This window comes from Bufo gargarizans, chromosome 6 (genome assembly GCF_014858855.1).
Source record: "Bufo gargarizans isolate SCDJY-AF-19 chromosome 6, ASM1485885v1, whole genome shotgun sequence".
NCBI classification, from domain to species: domain Eukaryota; kingdom Metazoa; phylum Chordata; class Amphibia; order Anura; family Bufonidae; genus Bufo; species Bufo gargarizans.
In genome coordinates this window covers 377,866,449-377,890,377 of record NC_058085.1, presented here as the reverse complement: position 1 = coordinate 377,890,377, position 23,929 = coordinate 377,866,449, and the positions used below count along the sequence as shown (strand labels likewise).

At 45.0% G+C, this 23,929-nt stretch overlaps 1 protein-coding gene across 1 annotated transcript; it reads left to right on the top strand.

Moving 5' to 3' along the window:
- Positions 1–1,042: 1,042 nt before the first annotated feature.
- LOC122942601 (pancreatic triacylglycerol lipase-like) lies at positions 1,043–22,507 on the top strand. Its single transcript, XM_044300274.1, has 9 exons — positions 1,043–1,091; positions 5,341–5,495; positions 5,597–5,722; positions 5,878–6,012; positions 15,588–15,696; positions 16,106–16,225; positions 16,730–16,849; positions 21,009–21,124; positions 22,397–22,507. The coding sequence occupies exons 1-9, from the start codon at positions 1,043–1,045 to the stop codon at positions 22,505–22,507; spliced, it is 1,041 nt and encodes a 346-aa protein (XP_044156209.1).
- The last annotated feature ends 1,422 nt before the right edge of the window (positions 22,508–23,929 follow it).

Below are 23,929 nucleotides of genomic sequence, written 5' to 3'. Positions count from 1 at the left end.
GATCATGTGACCAAAAGTTCCTGTGCACATAAGAGCACATTATGCAATAGCAGTAATACAATTAGCCACTAAGTGGCAGCATAGCCACAGTGCTGTTTACAACCTACAGCTATGGAATGCCCATTGACATTCTGCATGAGTGTGGCAGATTGGTGTCAGCCGTCTCATTGTATGTATACGAATATGCTGTGCGCTCAGACATATCTGCCCGCAGCAGTGATCTTACACTTAACCCTATCCTCACTGGCATTTCATATTGAAGCTTATAATTTTAATGTCACGTGATTAAAGGTCACCTTCGCATTAAGCTACAAATGTGAAGCCAAAGTTTGATTTATCTAGAATCCAGCTCTGCTGACGCATTTCGGACATCTGAAATCCAGGATTGTTGCCAGGGGGGCGGATTGGCCATAGACCTTACAGGGAAATTTCCCGGTGGACTGATGCCCAGAGGGCCACCCGAGCCCCCATCTCTACCGCGGGCTGGGCACATTACCTATCAGAAGTAATACCTGGCCAGCGACGTGTCCTCCTGAATTCAGCTATGTCCTGCAGCTCCCCTCCTAGGCCACCATCTCCATGGACAACTGGAAGACGAGGAGAGAAAATGAGCCTCTATTGGTGGCCAACTCAGAGGGACAGCTTTTGGGGAAATACATTGGGTGGTATTTTACGCTTTAGGTTCCCGATTGTTGCAGCCATGTTTCAGACCTGCAGACTGTATCAGCTTTCTATATAGTATCACATAGACACAGATATTCCGTATCGGTCGCCCCTCTAGAGCTGCCGTTCAATATTCTCACAGCAACAGATGTATAAATAGAAAGGTTATATAAATGCATTTTAATCATTAATGGGACCGCTCCCCCCCCCCCCCCCCCCCCCATACAGCCAGGGCTATATAATCTGTGAGGAGCTGCGAATGTGCAGCTGACAGCGGCTGTGCAGGCATAAAGGTGAGTGATACACTGCATGTCATACACTGCACTCACCACAGCCACCGCCAGGGGGAGCTATAATCCTCTCTATGTTCTCTCTCTAGATGTTGCTCCTTTGGACCATTGGTATTTTCTTTCTCAACGCCGTGAAAGGTAAAAACTCCAAAAACTATCAATAAAGTCCGGAGGTCAATGAATAGTGAGTGCAGCTCTGGAGTATAATACAGGATGTAACTCAGGATCAGTACAGGATAAGTAATGTATGCACACAGTGACTGCACCAGCAGAATAGTGAGTGCAGCTCTGGAGTATAATACAGGATGTAACTCAGGATCAGTACAGGATAGGTAATGTATGTACACAGTGACTGCACCAGCAGAATAGTGAGTGCAGCTCTGGAGTATAATACAGGATGTTACTCAGGATCAGTACAGGATAAGTAATGTATGTACACAGTGACTGCACAAGCAGTATAGTGAGTGCAGCTCTGGAGTATAATACAGGATGTAACTCAGGATCAGTACAGGATAAGTAATGTATGTACACAGTGACTGCACCAGCAGAATAGTGAGTGCAGCTCTGGAGTATAATACAGGATGTAACTCAGGATCAGTACAGGATAAGTAATGTATGTACACAGTGACTGCACCAGCAGAATAGTGAGTGCAGCTCTGGAGAATAATACAGGATGTAACTCAGGATCAGTACAGGATAAGTAATGTATGTACACAGTGACTGCACCAGCAGAATAGTGAGTGCAGCTCTGGAGTATAATACAGGATGTAACTCAGGATCAGTACAGGATAAGTAATGTATGTAAACAGTGACTGCACCAGCAGAATAGTGAGTGCAGCTCTGGAGTATAATACAGGATGTAACTCAGGATCAGTACAGGATAAGTAATGTATGCACACAGTGACTGCACCAGCAGAATAGTGAGTGCAGCTCTGGAGTATAATACAGGATGTAACTCAGGATCAGTACAGGATAAGTAATGTATGTACACAGTGACTGCACCAGCAGAATAGTGAGTGCAGCTCTGGAGTATAATACAGGATGTAACTCAGGATCAGTACAGGATAAGTAATGTATGTACACAGTGACTGCACCAGCAGAATAGTGAGTGCAGCTCTGGAGTATAATACAGGATGTAACTCAGGATCAGTACAGGATAAGTAATGTATGTACACAGTGACTGCACCAGCAGAATAGTGAGTGCAGCTCTGGAGTATAATACAGGATGTAACTCAGGATCAGTACAGGATAAGTAATGTATGTACACAGTGACTGCACCAGCAGAATAGTGAGTGCAGCTCTGGAGTATAATACAGGATGTAACTCAGGATCAGTACAGGATAAGTAATGTATGTACACAGTGACTGCACCAGCAGAATAGTGAGTGCAGCTCTGGAGTATAATACAGGATGTAACTCAGGATCAGCACAGGATAAGTAATGTATGTACACAGTGACTGCACCAGCAGAATAGTGAGTGCAGCTCTGGAGTATAATACAGGATGTAACTCAGGATCAGCACAGGATAAGTAATGTATGTACACAGTGACTGCACCAGCAGAATAGTGAGTGCAGCTCTGGAGTATAATACAGGATGTAACTCAGGATCAGTACAGGATAAGTAATGTATGTACACAGTGACTGCACCAGCAGAATAGTGAGAGCAGCTCTGGAGTATAATACAGGATGTAACTCAGGATCAGTACAGGATAAGTCATGTATGTACACAGTAACTGCACCAGCAGAATAGTGAGTGCAGCTCTGGAGTATAATACAGGATGTAACTCAGGATCAGTACAGGATAAGTCATGTATGTACACAGTGACTGCACCAGCAGAATAGTGAGTGCAGCTCTGGAGTATAATACAGGAGGTAACTCAGGATCAGCACAGGATAAGTAATGTATGTACACAGTGACTGCACCAGCAGAATAGTGAGTGCAGCTCTGAAGTATAATACAGGATGTAACTCAGGATCAGTACAGGATAAGTAATGTATGTACACAGTGACTGCACCAGCAGAACAGTGAGTGCAGCTCCAGAGTATAATACAGGATGTAACTCAGGATCAGTACAGGATAAGTAATGTATGTACACAGTGACTGCACCAGCAGAATAGTGAGTGCAGCTCTAGAGTATAATACAGAATGTAACTCAGGATCAGCACAGGATAAGTAATGTATGTACACAGTGACTGCACCAGCAGAATAGTGAGTGCAGCTCTGGAGTATAATACAGGATGTAACTCAGGATCAGCACAGGATAAGTAATGTATGTACACAGTGACTGCACCAGCAGAATAGTGAGTGCAGCTCTGGAGTATAATACAGGATGTAACTCAGGATCAGTACAGGATAAGTAATGTATGTACACAGTGACTGCACCAGCAGAATAGTGAGTGCAGCTCTGGAGTATAATACAGGATGTAACTCAGGATCAGTACAGGATAAGTAATGTATGTACACAGTGACTGCACCAGCAGAATAGTGAGTGCTGCTCTGGGGTATAATACAGGATGTAACTCAGGATCAGTACAGGATAAATCATGTATGTACAGAGTGACTGCACCAGCAGAATAGTGAGTGCAGCTCTGGAGTATAATACAGGATGTAACCCAGGATATGCACAGGATAAGTAATGTATGTACACAGTGACTGCACTAGCAGAATAGTGAGTGCTGCTCTGGGGTATAATACAGGATGTAACTCAGGATCAGTACAGGATAAGTAATGTATGTACACAGTGACTGCACCAGCAGAATAGTGAGTGCAGCTCTGGAGTATAATACAGGATGTAACTCAGGATCAGTACAGGATAAGTAATGTATGTACAGTGACTGCACCAGCAGAATAGTGAGTGCAGCTCTGGAGTATAATACAGGATGTAACTCAGAATCAGTACAGGATAAGTAATGTATGTACACAGTGACTGCACCAGCAGAATAGTGAGTGCAGCTCTGGAGTATAATACAGAATGTAACTCAGGATCAGCACAGGATAAGTAATGTATATACACAGTGACTGCACTAGCAGAATAGTGAGTGCTGCTCTGGGGTATAATACAGGATGTAACCCAGGATATGCACAGGATAAGTAATGTATGTACACAGTGACTGCACTAGCAGAATAGTGAGTGCTGCTCTGGGGTATAATACAGGATGTAACTCAGGATCAGTACAGGATAAGTAATGTATGTACACAGTGACTGCACCAGCAGAATAGTGAGTGCAGCTCTGGGGTATAATACAGGATGTAACTCAGGATCAGTACAGGATAAGTAATGTATGTACACAGTGACTGCACCAGCAGAATAGTGAGTGCAGCTCTGGAGTATAATACAGGATGTAACTCAGGATCAGTACAGGATAAGCAATGTATGTACACAGTGACTCCAGCAGCAGAATAGTGAGTGCAGCTCTGGAGTATAATACAGGATGTAACTCAGGATCAGTACAGGATAAGCAATGTATGTACACAGTGACTGCACCAGCGGAATAGTGAGTGCAGCTCTGGGGTATAATACAGGATGTAACTCAGGATCAGTACAGGATAAGCAATGTATGTACACAGTGACTGCACCAGCAGAATAGTGAGTGCAGCTCTGGAGTATAATACAGGATGTAACTCAGGATCAGTACAGGATAAGTAATGTATAGACACAGTGACTGCACCAGCAGAATAGTGAGTGCAGCTCTGGGGTATAATACAGGATGTAACTCAGATCTGTACAGGATAAGTAATGTATGTACACAGTGACTGCACCAGCAGAATAGTGAGTGCAGCTCTGGAGTATAATACAGGATGTAACTCAGGATCAGTACAGGATAAGCAATGTATGTACACAGTGACTGCACCAGCAGAATAGTGAGTGCAGCTCTGGAGTATAATACAGGATGTAACTCAGGATCAGTACAGGATAAGTAATGTATGTACACAGTGACTGCACCAGCAGAATAGTGAGTGCAGCTCTGGAGTATAATACAGGATGTCACTCAGGATCAGTACAGGATAAGTAATGTATGTACATAGTGACTGCACCAGCAGAATAGTGAGTGCAGCTCTGGAGTATAATACAGGATGTAACTCAGGATCAGTACAGGATAAGTAATGTATGTACACAGTGACTGCACCAGCAGAAGAGTGAGTGCAGCTCTGGAGTATAATACAGGATGTAACTCAGGATCAGTACAGGATAAGTAATGTATGTACACAGTGACTCCACCAGCAGAATAGTGAGTGCAGCTCTGGGGTATAATACAGGATGTAACACAGGATAAGTAATGTATGTACACAGTGACTGCACCAGCAGAATAGTGAGTGCTGCTCTGTGGTATAATACAGGATATAACTCATATCTGTACATGTTTTCTCATGTACGTTTTTCTCGCAGGCGCTGAGGTTTGTTATAACAGAATCGGTTGCTTCAATGATTTGAAGCCTTGGGCTGGGACTGTAGAGAGACCCTTCACTAAATTACCATGGAGCCCAGAACAAATTAATACACGGTTCCTGCTTTACACCAGGAGTAATCAGAACAGTTTCCAGGTGAGGCTCCTGTTAGTCCATCTCCAGGGTGTAGACTCCCCTGGTTCTAGCCGCCAGTCTCCTGCTCCAGGTCCTGATCATTCTGTGTCCTCTCCTTCCAGTTGATCAGCGCCACCAATCCCTCCTCCATCTCTTCATCCAACTTCCGAGCTACCAAGAAAACTCGCTTTGTGATCCACGGCTTCATTGACAGCGGAGAAGCTTCCTGGCTGTCTAACATATGCAGGGTACGGGGCTGTGTCTTCCTGGATTAGGGAGTCTGCGCATCCAGAGCTGCATTCAGAATTCTGCTACTTGGAAGCAGTCAGGGCCCCCATGGCCCCTGCAGTCACCAGTAATGTCCTGTATGCACATATAACAGGGGATTTGTTTCCTCCTGCAGAAACTGTTCCAGATTGAGGACTCCAACTGCATCTGCGTGGACTGGAGCGGCGGCTCCCGCACCCTGTACTCTCAGGCCTCTAACAACATCCGCGTGGTGGGCGCAGAAGTGGCGTATTTCGTGAACATCCTGCAGGTAACGCAGCCTCCCAATGTGAGCGATTGGCACGGGGCCATACACTGCAAAAAATCCGCAGCACAGGATCGGCCACCTGGGAAGTGGGTGCAGTCCGAATATTACTGCAAGGGGTTCACCTATATACTGCACCTCACACACAGTGCCCCATAATAATACCACACACAGTGCCCCATAATAATACCACACACCAGTTGCACCATAATAAATACACAACAGGTGCCCCCATCATAATACCACACACATACCACACACAGTGCCCCATAATAATACCACACACAGTGCCCCATAATAATACCACACACAGTGCCCCATAATAATACCACACACAGTGCCCCATAATAATACCACACACAGTGCCCCATAATAATACCACACACAGTGCCCCATAATAATACCACACACAGTGCCCCATATAATACCACACAGTGCCCCATAATAATACCACACACAGTGCCCCATAATAATACCACACAAGTGCCCCATAATAATACCACACACAGTGCCCCATAATAATACCACACACAGTGCCCATAATAATACCACACACAGTGCCCCCAAATAATACCACACACAGTGCCCCATAATACCACACACAGTGCCCCATAATAATACCACACACAGTGCCCCATAATAATACCCACACAGTGCCCCATCATAATACCACACACAGTGCCCCATAATAATACCACACACAGTGCCCCATAATAATACCTCACACAGTGCCCCATAATAATACCACACACAGTGCCCCATAATAATACCACACACAGTGCCCCATCAAATACCCACACAGTGCCCCATAATAATACCACACAAGTGCCCCATAATAATACCACACACAGTGCCCCATAATAATACCACACACAGTGCCCCATAATAATACCACACACAGTGCCCCATAATAATACCACACACAGTGCCCCATAATAATACCACACACAGTGCCCCATAATAATACCACACACAGTGCCCCATAATAATACCACACACAGTGCCCCATCATAATACAGCACACAGTGCCCCATAATAATACCACACACAGTGCCCCATAATAATACCACACACAGTGCCCCATCATAATACCACACACAGTGCCCCATAATAATACCACACACAGTGCCCCATCATAATACCACACACAGTGCCCCATAATAATACCACACACAGTGCCCCATCATAATACCACACACAGTGCCCCATCATAATACCACACACAGTGCCCCATAATAATACCACACACAGTGCCCCATCATAATACCCACACAGTGCCCCATAATATACCACACACAGTGCCCCATCAATAATACCACACACAGTGCCCCATAATAATACCACACACAGTGCCCCATAATAATACCACACAGTGCCCCACATAATACCACACACAGTGCCCCATCATAATACCACACACAGTGCCCCATCATAATACCACACACAGTGCCCCCATAATAATACCACACACAGTGCCCCATATAATACCACACACAGTGCCCCATAATAATACCCACACAGTGCCCCATCATAATACCCACACAGTGCCCCATAATAATACCACACACAGTGCCCCATAATAATACCACACACAGTGCCCCATAATACCACACACAGTGCCCCATAATAATACCACACACAGTGCCCCATCATAATACCGCACACAGTGCCCCATAATAATACCACACACAGTGCCCCATCATAATACCACACACAGTGCCCCATAATAATACCACACACAGTGCCCCATAATAATACCACACACAGTGCCCCATAATAATACCACACACAGTGCCCCATAATAATACCACACACAGTGCCCCATAATAATACCACACACAGTGCCCCATATAATACCACACACAGTGCCCCATAATAATACCACACAGGCCCCATAATAATACCACACACAGTGCCCCATCATAATACCACACACAGTGCCCCATAATAATACCACACACAGTGCCCCATAATAATACCACACACAGTGCCCCATCATAATACCACACACAGTGCCCCATAATAATACCACACACAGTGCCCCATAATAATACCACACACAGTGCCCCATAATAATACCACACACAGTGCCCCATAATACCACACACAGTCCCCATAATACCACACACAGTGCCCCATATAATACCACACACAGTGCCCCATAATAATACCACACACAGTGCCCCATAATAATACCACACACAGTGCCCCATAATAATACCACACACAGTGCCCCATAATAATACCACACACAGTGCCCCATCATAATACCACACACAGTGCCCCATAATAATACCTCACACAGTGCCCCATAATAATACCACACACAGTGCCCCCATAATAATACCACACACAGTGCCCCCATAATAATACCACACACAGTGCCCCATAATAATACCACACACAGTGCCCCCATAATAATACCACACACAGTGCCCCATAATAATACCACACACAGTGCCCCATAATAATACCACACACAGTGCCCCATAATAATACCACACACAGTGCCCCATAATAATACCACACACAGTGCCCCATAATAATACCACACACAGTGCCCCATATAATACCACACACAGTGCCCCATAATAATACCACACACAGTGCCCCATAATAATACCACACACAGTGCCCCATAATAATACCACACACAGTGCCCCATAATTGCCCCATAATAATACCACACACAGTGCCCCATAATAATACCACACACAGTGCCCCAATAATACCACACACAGTGCCCCATAATAATACCACACACAGTGCCCCATAATAATACCACACACAGTGCCCCATAATAATACCACACACAGTGCCCCATAATAATACCACACAGTGCCCCATAATAATACCACACACAGTGCCCCATAATAATACCACACACAGTGCCCATAATAATACCACACACAGTGCCCCATAATAATACCACACACAGTGCCCCATAATAATACCACACAGTGCCCCATAATAATACCACACACAGTGCCCCATAATAATACCACACACAGTGCCCCATAATAATACCACACACAGTGCCCCATAATAATACCACACACAGTGCCCCATAATAATACCACACACAGTGCCCCATAATAATACCACACACAGTGCCCCATAATAATACCCACACAGTGCCCCATAATAATACCACACACAGTGCCCCATAATAATACCACACACAGTGCCCCAATAATACCACACACAGTGCCCCATAATAATACCACACACAGTGCCCCATAATATACCACACACAGTGCCCCATAATAATACCACACACAGTGCCCCATAATAATACCACACACAGTGCCCCATAATAATACCACACACAGTGCCCCATAATAATACCACACACAGTGCCCCATAATAATACCACACACAGTGCCCCATAATAATACCACACCAGTGCCCCATAATATACCACACACAGTGCCCCATAATAATACCACACACAGTGCCCCATAATAATACCACACACAGTGCCCCATAATAATACCACACACAGTGCCCCATAATAATACCACACACAGTGCCCCATCATAATACCACACACAGTGCCCCATAATAATACCACACACAGTGCCCCATAATAATACCACACACAGTGCCCCCAATAATACCACACAAGTGCCCCATAATAATACCACACACAGTGCCCCATCATAATACCACACACAGTGCCCCATAATAATACCACACACAGTGCCCCATAATAATACCACACACAGTGCCCCATAATAATACCACACACAGTGCCCCATATAATACCACACACAGTGCCCCATAATAATATACCACACACAGTGCCCCATAATAATACCACACACAGTGCCCCATAATAATACCACACACAGTGCCCCATAATAATACCACACACAGTGCCCCATAATAATACCACACACAGTGCCCCCATAATACCACACACAGTGCCCCATATAATACCACACACAGTGCCCCATAATAATACCTCACACAGTGCCCCTCATAATACACACACAGTGCCCCATAATAATACCACACACAGTGCCCCATAATAATACCACACAGGCCCCATAATAATACCACACACAGTGCCCCATATAATACCACACACAGTGCCCCTATAATACCACACACAGTGCCCCCATAATAAACACACACAGTGCCCCATCATAATACCACACACAGTGCCCCATAATAATACCACACCAGTGCCCCCATAATAATACCACACACAGTGCCCCATAATAATACCACACACAGTGCCCCATAATAATACCACACACAGTGCCCCATAATAATACCACACACAGTGCCCCATAATAATACCACACAGTGCCCCATAATAATATCACACACAGTGCCCCATAATAATACCACACACAGTGCCCCATAATAATACCACACACAGTGCCCCATAATAATACCACCACAGTGCCCCATATAAACCACACAGTGCCCCCATAATAATACCTCACACAGTGCCCCATCTAATACCACACACAGTGCCCCATAATAATACCACACACACAGTGCCCCATAATAATACCTCACACAGTGCCCCTAATAATACCACACAGTGCCCCCATCATAATACCACACACAGTGCCCCATCATAATACCACACACAGTGCCCCATAATAACACCACACACAGTGCCCCATAATACCCACACAGTGCCCCATAATAATACCTCACACAGTCCCCCTATAATACCACACACAGTGCCCCATAAGTGCCCCATAATAATACCACACACAGTGCCCCATAATAATACCACACACAGTGCCCCCATCATAATACCACACACAGTGCCCCATAATAATACCACACACAGTGCCCCATCAAAATACCACACACAGTGCCCCATAATAATACCACACACAGTGCCCCATAATAATATCACACACAGTGCCCCATAATAATACCACACACAGTGCCCCATAATAATACCACACACAGTGCCCCATAATAATACCACACACAGTGCCCCATCATAATACCGCACACAGTGCCCCATAATAATACCACACACAGTGCCCACACATAATAATACCACACACAGTGCCCCTAATAATACCACACACAGTGCCCCCATCAATAATACCACACACAGTGCCCCCATCATAATACCACACACAGTGCCCCCATAATAATACCACACACAGTGCCCCATCATAATACCGCACACAGTGCCCCATAATAATACCACACACAGTGCCCCATCATAACCACACAGGCCCCATAATAATACCACACACAGTGCCCCATAATAATACCACACAGTCCCCCATAATAATACACACACAGTGCCCCATAATAATACCACACACAGTGCCCCATCATAATACCACACACAGTGCCCCATAATAATACCACACACAGGGCCCCATAATAATACCACACACAGTGCCCCATATAATACCACACACAGTGCCCCCATAATAATACCACACAGTGCCCCATAATAATACCACACAGTGCCCCATAATAATACCACACACAGTGCCCCATAATATTACCACACACAGTGCCCCATAATAATACCACACAGTGCCCCATAATAATACCACACACAGTGCCCCATAATAATACCACACACAGTGCCCCATAATAATATCACACACAGTGCCCCATAATAATACCACACACAGTGCCCCATATAATACCACACACAGTGCCCCATAATAATACCACACACAGTGCCCCATAATAATATCACACCAGTGCCCCATAATAATACCACACACAGTGCCCCATAATATACCACACACAGTGCCCCATATAATACCACACACAGTGCCCCCATAATAATACCTCACACACAGTGCCCCATAATAATACCACACACAGTGCCCCATATAATACCACACACAGTGCCCCATAATAACACCACACACAGTGCCCCATAATAATACCTCACACAGTCCCCCATAATAATACCACACACAGTGCCCCACCCATAATAATACCCACACAGTGCCCCATCATAATACCACACACAGTGCCCCATAATAATACCACACACAGTGCCCCATCATAATACCACACAGTGCCCCATAATAATACCTCACACAGTGCCCCCATCATAATACTCACATAGTGCCCCCATCATAATACCACACACAGTGGCCCCCATAATAATACCACACACAGTGCCCCCATAATAATACCACACACAGTGCCCCCATCATAATACCACACAAGTGCCCCATAATATACCACACACAGTGCCCCATAAATACCTCACACAGTGCCCCATAATATACCTCACACAGTGCCCCATAATAATACCTCACACAGTGCCCCCATAATAATACCTCACCAGTGCCCCTAATAATACCACACAGTGCTCCCATCATAATACCACACAGTGCCCCATAATAATACCACACACAGTGCCCTCATAATACCACACACAGTGCCCCATAATAATACCTCACACAGTGCCCCCATCATAATACCTCACATAGTGCCCCCATCATATACCACACACAGTGCCCCCATAATAATACCACACACAGTGCCCCCATAATAATACCACACACAGTGCCCCATCATAATACACACACAGTGCCCCATAATAATACCACACACAGTGCCCCATTAATACCACACACAGTGCCCCATAATAAACCTCACTCAGTGCCCCCATCATAATACCACACAGTCCCCTATAATAATACCTCACACAGTGCACCCATAATAATACCACACACAGTGCCCCCATCATAATACCACACACAGTGCCCCCATCATAATACCTCACACCAGTGCCCCATAATAATACCACACACAGTGCCCCATCATAATACCACACACAGTGCCCCCATAATACCCAGACAGTGCCCCCATAATAATACCACACACAGTGCCCCATAATATACCTCACACAGTCCCCATAATAACCACACAGTGCCCCATAATAATACCTCACACAGTGCCCCCATAATATACCACACACAGTGCCCCATAATAATACCTCACACAGTGCCCCATAATAATACCCTCACACAGTGCCCCATAATAATACCACACACAGTGCCCCATAATAATACCTCACACAGTGCCCCCAACATAATACCACACACAGTGCCTATAATAATACCTCACACAGTGCCCCATAATAATACCACACAGTGCCCCATAATAATACCTCACACAGTGCCCCCATAAATACCACACACAGTGCCCCATAATAATACCACACACAGTGCCCCATAATAATACCACACACAGTGCCCCATAATAATACCTCACACAGTGCCCCATAATAATACCTCACACAGTGCCCCCATAATAATACCTCACACAGTGCCCCATAATAATACCACACACAGTGCCCCATAATAATACCACACACAGTGCCCCATAATAATACCTCACCAGTGCCCCATAATAACCCCACAGTGCCCCCATAATAATACCACACACGTGCCCCATAAATACCACACACAGTGCCCCCATAATAATACCACACACAGTGCCCCATAATATACCTCACACAGTCCCCCATAATAATACCACACACAGTGCCCCCATAATAATACCACACACAGTGCCCCATAATAATACCTCACACAGTGCCCCCATAATAATACCTCACACAGTGCCCCCATAATAATACCACACACAGTGCCCCCATCAAATACCAACACAGTGCCCCATAATAATACCACACACAGTGCCCCATAATAATACCTCACACAGTGCCCCATCATAATACCACACACAGTGCCCCATAATAATACCACACACAGTGCCCCATAATAATACCACACACAGTGCCCCATAATAATACCCACACAGTGCCCCATAATAATACCTCACTCAGTGCCCCCATCATAATACCACACCAGTCCCCCATAATAATACCTCACAGTGCACCCATAATAATACCACACACAGTGCCCCCATCATAATACCACACCAGTGCCCCCATCAATAATACCACACACAGTGCCCCATAATAACCACACACAGTGCCCCCATCATAATACCACACAGTGCCCCATAATAATACCTCACACAGTGCCCCAATAATACCACACACAGTGCCCCATAATAATACCTCACACAGTCCCCCATAATAATACCACACACAGTGCCCCATAATAATACCTCACACAGTGCCCCATAATAATACCACACACAGTGCCCCATAATAATACCTCACACAGTGCCCCATAATAATACCTCACACAGTGCCCCATAATAATACCACACACAGTGCCCCATAATAATACCTCACACGGTGCCCCCAACATAATACCACACACAGTGCCTATAATAATACCTCACACAGTGCCCATAATACCACACACAGTGCCCCCATAATAATACCACACACAGTGCCCCATAATAATACCACACACAGTGCCCCATAATAATACCACACACAGTGCCCCCATAATAATACCACACACAGTCCCCCATAATAATACCACACACAGTGCCCCATAATAATACCTCACACAGTGCCCCATAATACCACCTCACACAGTGCCCCATAATAATACCACACACAGTGCCCCATAATAATACCACACACAGTGCCCCCTAATAATACCACACACAGTGCCCCTAATAATACCTCACACAGTCCCCCATAATAATACCACACACAGTGCCCCATCATAATACCACACACAGTGCCCCATAATAATACCTCACACAGTGCCCCCATAATAATACCTCACACAGTGCCCCCATAATAATACCACACACAGTGCCCCAATAATACCACACCAGTGCCCCCATCATAATACCCACACAGTGCCCATAATATACCACACACAGTGCCCCATAATAATACCTCACACAGTGCCCCCATAATAATACCACACACAGTGCCCATAATAATACCTCACACAGTGCCCCATAATAATACCTCACACAGTGCCCCATAATAATACCACACAGTGCCCCCATCATAATACCACACACAGTGCCCCTAATAATACCACACACAGTGCCCCATAAAATACCTCACACAGTGCCCCCATAATAATACCACACACAGTGCCCCATAATAATACCTCACACAGTGCCCCATAATAATACCTCACACAGTGCCCCATAATACCTCACACAGTGCCTATAATAATACCACACAGTGCCCCATAATAATACCTCACACAGTGCCCCATAATAATACCACACAGTGCCCATAATAATACCACACACAGTGCCCCATAATAATACCTCACACAGTGCCCCCATAATATACCACACAGTGCCCATATAATACCTCACACAGTGCCCCATAATAATACCTCACACAGTGCCCCCATAATTTACCACACACAGTGCCCCTAATAACCACACAGTGCCCCATAATATACCAACACAGTGCCCCATAATATTACCACACACAGTGCCCCATAATAATACCTCACACAGTGCCCCATAATAATACCACACACAGTGCCCCATAATAATACCACACACAGTGCCCCCATAATAATACCACACACAGTGCCCCATAATAATATAAAGTACAGTTCCTCGGGGTCCTCACCATAGTCCTTACACTTTCCGCCTCATTTATTCCGGCTGCTTTTCTCTTCTAAAATCTCTTCCCTTTTTTTCTCATTTTTTAGTCAAACTTCGGCTATTCTCCTGCCAACGTCCACCTGATTGGGCACAGCCTGGGCGCACACATTGCCGGGGAGGCCGGGAAGAGGAAGAAGGGCATCTCCAGGATCTCAGGTCAGGAGGTGTCAGCCAGAATGATAGCGCAACCTTCATAGGAGGTCAAAGGACTTACAAGTCTAACCTTTAGTGTTGATGTACTCCAGTCACATCCAAATCTACATTCGCAATTCAACTGTCACATAATGTGCTATACCACAGTTACATCCAAATCTACATTGTCAATTCAAGTATCACATAATGTGCTGTACTCCGGTACCATCCAAAGCTGCTTACACAATTTTACTGTCACATAATCTATTATACTCCAGTAACATCACAATCTGCACTCACAATTCTGCTGTCACATTGTGTTATACTAAATACACATTCAAATCTGCATTCACAGTTCTATTGTCACAAAATGTATTGTACTCCAGTCACATTCAAAGCTGAATTCACAATTGTACTGTGCATCGTCCCTCAGGCCTGGACCCCGCTGAACCCTACTTCCAGAACACCCCCATAGAGGTCAGGCTGGACCCGTCCGATGCTACTCTTGTCGATGTCATTCACACAGATTCCGGTCCTCTGGTCCCCACCCTGGGTCAGTACCTCAGCGGCTAAGCCTTCAAATGTATCTAAACCTTCAAGTGTATCTAAGCCTCTGAGGGGACGGCTCCACCTGCAGTTTTTTATCAAGTCCATAATATCAGGTTTGGATCAAGAAGTAGAGAAAGTATTGAGAACAAACATGACTCCTGATGGAAACCTGAACGTGAGGCCGGACCCGTATCTAAGCATCTGACTGTATCCAAGCCTGTAAAAGTATTCAATCCTCTCACTGTATCTAAGCATCAAATGTCGCTAAGACCGTGTCTAGCCTCTGAGTGTATCCAGATTGTATCTAATCTTTCATTGTCTCTAGTCTTGGATCTATCTAATCTCTGATTGTATCTAATCTCTGATTGTATCTAATCTCTGATTGTATCTAATCTATATATCTAGTCTCTTATTGTATCTAATCTCTGATTGTATCTAATCTCTGATTGTATCTAATCTCTGATTGTATCTAATCTCTGTATCTAAGCCTCTTTCCTGTATCTTTCAGGTTTTGGAATGAGCCAGCTCGTTGGTCACTTGGACTTCTTCCCTAATGGAGGGGTCCACATGCCCGGGTGTCCTCAGAACATACAAATCCCCAACGTCAATGTGGAGGATATCTGGAGCGGTAATTAGTGGAGAGGCACCAACTCTCTTTATATAACCCTATATATACTGCAGAACCCTATATATACTACAGGAACCTATATATACTGTGTAACCCTATATATACTGCAGGACCCTATATATACTGCAGAACCCTATATATACTGTATAACCCTATATATACACACTGCAGAACCCTATATATACCGTGTAACCCTATATATACTACAGGACCCTATATACACACTGCATAACCCTATATATACTGCAGAACCCTATATATACTGTATAACCCTATATATATATATATACTGCAGGACCCTATATACACACTGCAGAACCCTATATATACTGCAGAACCCTATATATACTGTATAACATTATATATATATATATATATATATATATATATAACTGCAGGACCCTATATATACAGTGTAACCCTATATATACTGCAGAACTCTATATATACACTGCAGGACCCTATATACTGCAGAACCCTATATATACTGTGTAACCCTATATATACTGCAGGACCCTATATATACTGTATAATTATATACAGTACAGACCAAAAGTTTGGACGCACCTTCTCATTCAAAGAGTTTTCTTTATTTTCATGACTATGACAATTGTAGATTCACACTGAAGGCATCAAAACTATGAATTAACACATGTGGAATTATATACATAACAAAAAAGTGTGAAACAACTGAAAATATGTCATATTCTAGGTTCTTCAAAGTAGCCACCTTTTGCTTGATTACTGCTTTGCACACTCTTGGCATTCTCTTGATGAGCTTCAAGAGGTAGTCACCTGAAATGGTTTTCACTTCACAGGTGTGCCCTGTCAGGTTTAATAAGTGGGATTTCTTGCCTTATAAATGGGGTTGGGACCATCAGTTGCGTTGTGAGAAGTCAGGTGGATACACAGCTGATAGTCCTACTGAATAGACTGTTAGAATTTGTATTATGGCATAAAAAAAAAGCAGCTAAGTAAAGAAAAACGAGTGGCCATCATTACTTTAAGAAATGAAGGTCAGTCAGTCCGAAAAATTGGGAAAACTTTGAAAGTGTCCCCAAGTGCAGTCACAAAAACCATCAAGCGCTACAAAGAAACTGGCTCACATGCGGACCGCCCCAGGAAAGGAAGACCAAGAGTCACCTCTGCTGCGGAGGATAAGTTCATCCGAGTCACCAGCCTCAGAAATCGCAGGTTAACAGCAGCTCAGATTAGAGGAGCCATGGTCAATGCCACACAGAGTTCTAGCAGCAAGACACATCTCTAGAACAACTGTTAAGAGAGACTGTGTGGAATCAGCCTTCATGGTAGAAATATCTGCTAGGAAAACCACTGCTAAGAGAACAAGGGAACCACGCAGAAAAGAGACAAATTGTTTGGGCGTATAGAACCAAAAGGAATGGACCATTAGAACATGTGGAAATCTTGTGCTTAGGTCTGATGAGTGCCAAATTTGAGGATCTTGGTTCAAACCAACCATGTCTTTGTGTGACGCCGAAAAGGTGAACGGATGGACTCTACAGTGCCTCGGTTCCCACCTGTGAAAGGCATGCGGAGTAGGTAGGTGTGATGGTGTGGGGGGTGGCTATTGCTGGTGACACTGTTGAAAGGATTTATTCAAATTGAAGGCATACTGAACAGCATGGCTACCACAGCAGCTTGCAGTGGCATGCGATTCCATCCGGTTTGCGTTTAGTTGGGACCATCATTTATTTTTCAACAGGACAATGACCCCAAACACACCTCCAGGCTGTGTAAGGGCTATTTGACCATGAAGGAGAGTGATGGGGGTGCTGCGCCAGATACCTGGCCTCCACAGTCACCGGACCTGAACCCAATCGAGATGGTTTGGGGTGAGCTGGACCGCAGAGTGAAGGCAAAGGGACAACAAGTGCTAAGCATCTCTGGGAACTCCTTCAAGACTGTTGGAAGACCATTTCAGGTGACTACCTCTTGAAGCTCATCAAGAGAATGCCAAGAGTGTGCAAAGCAGTAATCAAAGCAAAAGGTGGCTACTTTGAAGAACCTAGAATATGACATATTTCAGTTGTTTCACACTTTTTGTTATGTATATAATTCCACATGTGTTAATTCATAGTTTTGATGCCTTCAGTGTGAATCTACAATTTTCATAGTCATGAAAATAAAGAAACTCTTTGAATGAGAAGGTGTGTCCAAACTTTTGGTCTGTACTGTATATATATATATACAGTCAGGTCCATAAATATTGGGACATGGACACAATTCTAACATTTTTGGCTCTATACACCACCACAATGGATGTGAAATAAAAACGAACAAGATGTGCTCTACCTGCAGACTGTCGGCTCTACCTGCAGACTGTCGGCTCTAGCTAGCTAGACTGTCGGCGTTCCTCTACCTGCAGACTGTCGGCTCTCCTGCACCTGCAGACCGTGTACCTGCAGACTGTCTGCTTTAACCCACAGACTGTCAGCTTTACTCTGCAGACTGTCAGCTGTAATTTGAGGGATTTACAATCCAGATCAGGTGAACGGTGCAGGAATTACAGCAGTTGCATATGTGCCTCAACCACTTGTTAAGGGACCAGAAGTAATGGGACAATTGTCTTCTCGGCTGTCCGGCATGGACCGGTGTGTGTTATTCCCTCATTATCCCCAATTACAGATAAAAAGGTCCAGAGGTCATTTCCAGTCTGCTATCTGCATTTGGAATCTGTTGCTGTCAACTCTCAAGATGAGATCCAAGAGCGGTCACTATACAGTGAAGCCATCATTAGGCTGAAAAACACCACAACCCATCAGAGAGATAGCAAAAAACATTAGGCGGCGTGCCAAAACAACTGGTTTGGGGGAAACATTCTTAAAAAGAAGGAACAGCACCGGTGAGCTCAGCAACACCAAAAGAAGCGCCGGAAGACGACCGCAGACGGGAAAACAACTGTGGTGGATGAGCGAAGAAGTTCTTTCCCCTGGTGAAGAAAACACCCTTCTACAACAGTTGGCCAAGATCAAGAACCCCAGGGAAGGTAAGGTGTATGGTGTGTCAAAGGTGACCAATAAAGGTAGAAGACTTCACCATAGTTGAAGTAGAGAGGGGTTCACCAACAAGATGGAAGACCATTGGCGAGCCTCAAAAAACAGGAAATGCCAGATTAGAGTATTGCCAAGACTAGAAAAGCCATTCACAGTTCTGGAACAACATCCTATGGACAGATGAGACCAAGATCAACTTGTACCAGAGTGATGGGAAGAGAAGAGTATGGAGAAGGAAAGGAGCTGCTCATGGTCCTAAGCATACCCCCTCATCAGTGAAGCATGGTGGTGGTATTGTCATGGCGTGGGCATGTATGGCTGCCAATGGAACTGCTTCTCTTGTATTTATTGATGATGTGACTGCTGACAAAAGCAGCAGGATGAATTCTGAAGGGTTTCGGGGAATATTATCTGCTCATATTCAGCCCAATGCTTCAGAACTCATTGGACGGCGCTTCACAGCGCAGATGGACAATCACCCAAAGCATCCTGCAAAAGCAACCAAAGAGTTTAAGGGAAAGAAGTGGGATGTTATGCAATGTCCGAGTCAATCACCGGACCTGAATCCGATTGAGCATTTCACTTGCCACCACATTTCTGGAACAACATCCTATGGACAGATGAGACCAAGATCAACTTGTACCAGAGTGATGGGAAGAGAAGAGTATGGAGAAGGAAAGGAACTGCTCATGGTCCCAAGCATACCACCTCATCAGTGAAGCATGGTGGTGGTAGTGGTGTAACCCTGTATATATAACCCTCTCTAGGTGTAACCATATACATATATCCCTCTATAGGTGTAACCCTGTATATATAACCCTCTATAGGTGTAACCCTCTATATATAACTCTCAATAGGTGTTACCCTGTATATATATAACCCTCTATAGGTGTAACCCTGTGTATATAACTCTCAATAGGTGTTACCCTGTATATATAACCCTCTATAGGTGTTACCCTGTGCATATAACCATCTATAGGTGTAACCCTGTATATATAACGCTCTATAGGCGTTACCCTATAACCATCTATAGGTGTTACCCTGTATATATATAACATTCTATAGGTGTAACCCTGTGTATATAACACTCTATAGGTGTAGTCTTCTTTAGGTGTAACTCTATGTTTTCTGGATCTTCTTTGCAGGGGTCGTCAACTTTATTACTTGCAACCATAACAGTGCCATCAGGTATTACACCGACAGCATCACCAACTCCAACACCTTTGTGAGCTACTCCTGCTCAAACTGGAACACCTACTCTGTAAGTGAACATGTCTGTACTGTGCTGCAGAGAAGCTTCTTGTATCTATGTCACGGCTGAGGATGGGGGAAACCCTCAGCCGTGCAATGAAGGAAGATGGTCGCTGCTTAACCAGGACAACAGGATTAGGGAGCAGGTCACCTCCTATCGCGTCCCTAACCTGACCCTAACTCCTAACCTGCATGGGCCGACCTTGATGGTAGGAGGACCCATGCGCAGGAACCTCAGATCCCTAACTCACCCTCCGTCCGGTCCCTGGGCTAGGAGTCAGGGTAAGACAGCCTGTTCCTTCTAGACACGGAGGAACAGGGGTCTCACTGGCCAAGCTGCAAGGGAAGGGGAAACACCAACAGTCTTATGGATATGGCAGGTGAACTAACTAGTTCCACCAACCTGTCACAGCCTTGCTGACTGGATCCCTGCGCAAACAGGAATCCAGAACCGTAAGCTGCACCAAACACATAGAAAGGTCCCAACAGAACATAACATTCCACATCACACACAGCAAGACATAAACATAACGACAATATCTTTATGACCACAGGGGTGGCTCTCACTGGCAGATAGAAACACAAGAGGCTGCTCCAGCAAGCATGGCTGAAGCAACCCACTGAGCCATAGCAAACACAGAGGCTATATAGGGCCCAGAGGCCACACCCAACAATCAGACACACCCCGTGACTCACACACACAGAAAGGGAGTTAACCCTTCCAATACCACAGAAGGGAAAACATAACATAAAGGGGAAGTGTCCAAATCCAGCACACACTGTGGCTGTGGCCGCCGGCAACGACATGGGTGGCAACTATGTCCTGGGAGTCAGCCCGAGGGCCGGGACAGTGCCACCACATGTACACACACTACAACCAAACGTTGCCACGGGCAACCACAGTGCAGGGAATGATGTCAGTGCACACCAAAACAACACAGTGCACACAGACATACAAAAAGTGCATACACACCCGCACACAACTCCAAGGGAACCGCACACAAAGCTGTTGTCCGCGGCAACCGCACTGAGGCTAACTACATTATGCCTCAGCTGCGGTTGACACAACAACCCAAACCGCGGGCAACTGTATGCGGCTCCCAAGGAGTCACGGCCATAACCGTGGCCGTGACAATCTAGAATATAAGCTCTTGGGCCCAGCGTTTTCCTTACTGTGTGCTGTAAATTCTCGGATTTTCTGTATGCAGTACATGTGTTCAGGATGATGCACTGAACCGGTCATGTATGACACATGCATTAATATCACCCCTTTATATTCCAGAGTGGCTGCAGAACCTGCCCCAGTGCCGGATGTCCAAAGATGGGTCATTACGCAGACACCTACCGTGGGGTTACCACTTCCAGCCAGGTCTTCTATCTGAGCACTCCATAGTCACTTACAGTCTCATCAATGGTAAGTGGTTCAAACCCAGAAAAAGTGGTTCTCCAGTATAGAGGCTGGTCCTCCAGTATGGATAGAGACTGGTCCTCCAGTATAGATAGAGGTTGGTCCTCCAGTATGGATAGAAGCTGGTCCTCCAGTATGGATAGAGTCTGGTTCTCCAGTATAGAGACTGGTCCTCCAGTATGGATAGAGGTTGGTCCTCCAGTATGGATAGAGGTTGGTCCTCCAGTATGGATAGAGGTTGGTCCTCCAGTATGGATAGAGGTTGGTCCTCCAGTATGGATAGAGGTTGGTCCTCCAGTATGGATAGAGGTTGGTCCTCCAGTATGGATAGAGGTTGGTCCTCCAGTATGGATAGAGGTTGGTCCTCCAGTATGGATAGAGGTTGGTCCTCCAGTATGGATAGAGGTTAGTCCTCCAGTATGGATAGAGGTGTGGTCCTCCAGTATAGATAGAGGTTGGTTCTCCAGTATAAATAGAGGCTGGTCATCCAGTATGGATAAGACTGTTCCTGCAGTATGGATAGAGACTGGTCCTCCAGTACAGATAAAAGCTGGCCCTCCAGTATGGATTGAGACTGGCCCTCCGGTATAAACAAAGGATGGTCCTCCAGTATAGGTAGAGGCTGGCCTTCCAGTGTTGATAGAGGCCTGTCCTCCAATGTGGATAGAGACTGGTCCTGTAGTATAGATATAGCCTGGTCCTCCAGAATAGATAGAGGTTGGTCCTCCATTTTTACATAGAGGCTGGTCCTCCAGTGTAGATAGAAGCTGGTCCTCCAGTATGGATAGAGATTGGACCACCAGTCTAGATAGAGGTTGTACCTCTTATTTGGAAAGAGGCTGGTTCTCCACTATAGATAGAGACTCATTCTCCAGTATAAATAGATTTTGGTACTCCAGTATGAATAGAGGCTGGTCTTCCAGTACATATAGAAGCTAGTCCTCCAGTACAGATAGTGGTTGGTCTCCAGTATAAATAAAGATTGGTCCTCCAGTAAAGAAAGAGGCTGGTCTTCCAATATGGATAGAGACTGGTCATCCAGTATAAGTAGAAGCTGGTCCTCCAGTATAAATAGATACTGGTCCTCCAATATAAGTAGAAGCTGGCCCTCCAGTATGGATAGAGATTGGACCACCAGTCCAGATAGAGGTTGTATCTCTTATTTGGAAAGAAGCTGGTTCTCCACTATAGATAGAGTCTCATGATCCAGTATAAATAGATTTTGGTCCTCCAGTATGAATAGAGGCTGGTCCTCCAGTATGGATAGATACTGGTCCTCCAGTATAAATAGAGGCTGGTCCTTCAGTACGGATAAAGACTGGTCCTTCAGTATAGGTAGAACCTTTTCCTGCAGTACGGATAGAGGCTGGTCCTCCAGTACAGATAGAGGCTTGTCCTCCTGTATAG

Excerpts from the sequence above, each read along its gene's own strand:
- LOC122942601 (XM_044300274.1), top strand. The coding sequence starts at position 1,043 with ATGTTGCTCCTTTGGACCATTGGTATTTTCTTTCTCAACGCCGTGAAA. Across the intron at positions 5,723-5,877 it reads GGCTGTCTAACATATGCAGG|AAACTGTTCCAGATTGAGGA; the intron begins GTACGGGGCTGT and ends TTCCTCCTGCAG. Across the intron at positions 6,013-15,587 it reads ATTTCGTGAACATCCTGCAG|TCAAACTTCGGCTATTCTCC; the intron begins GTAACGCAGCCT and ends CTCATTTTTTAG.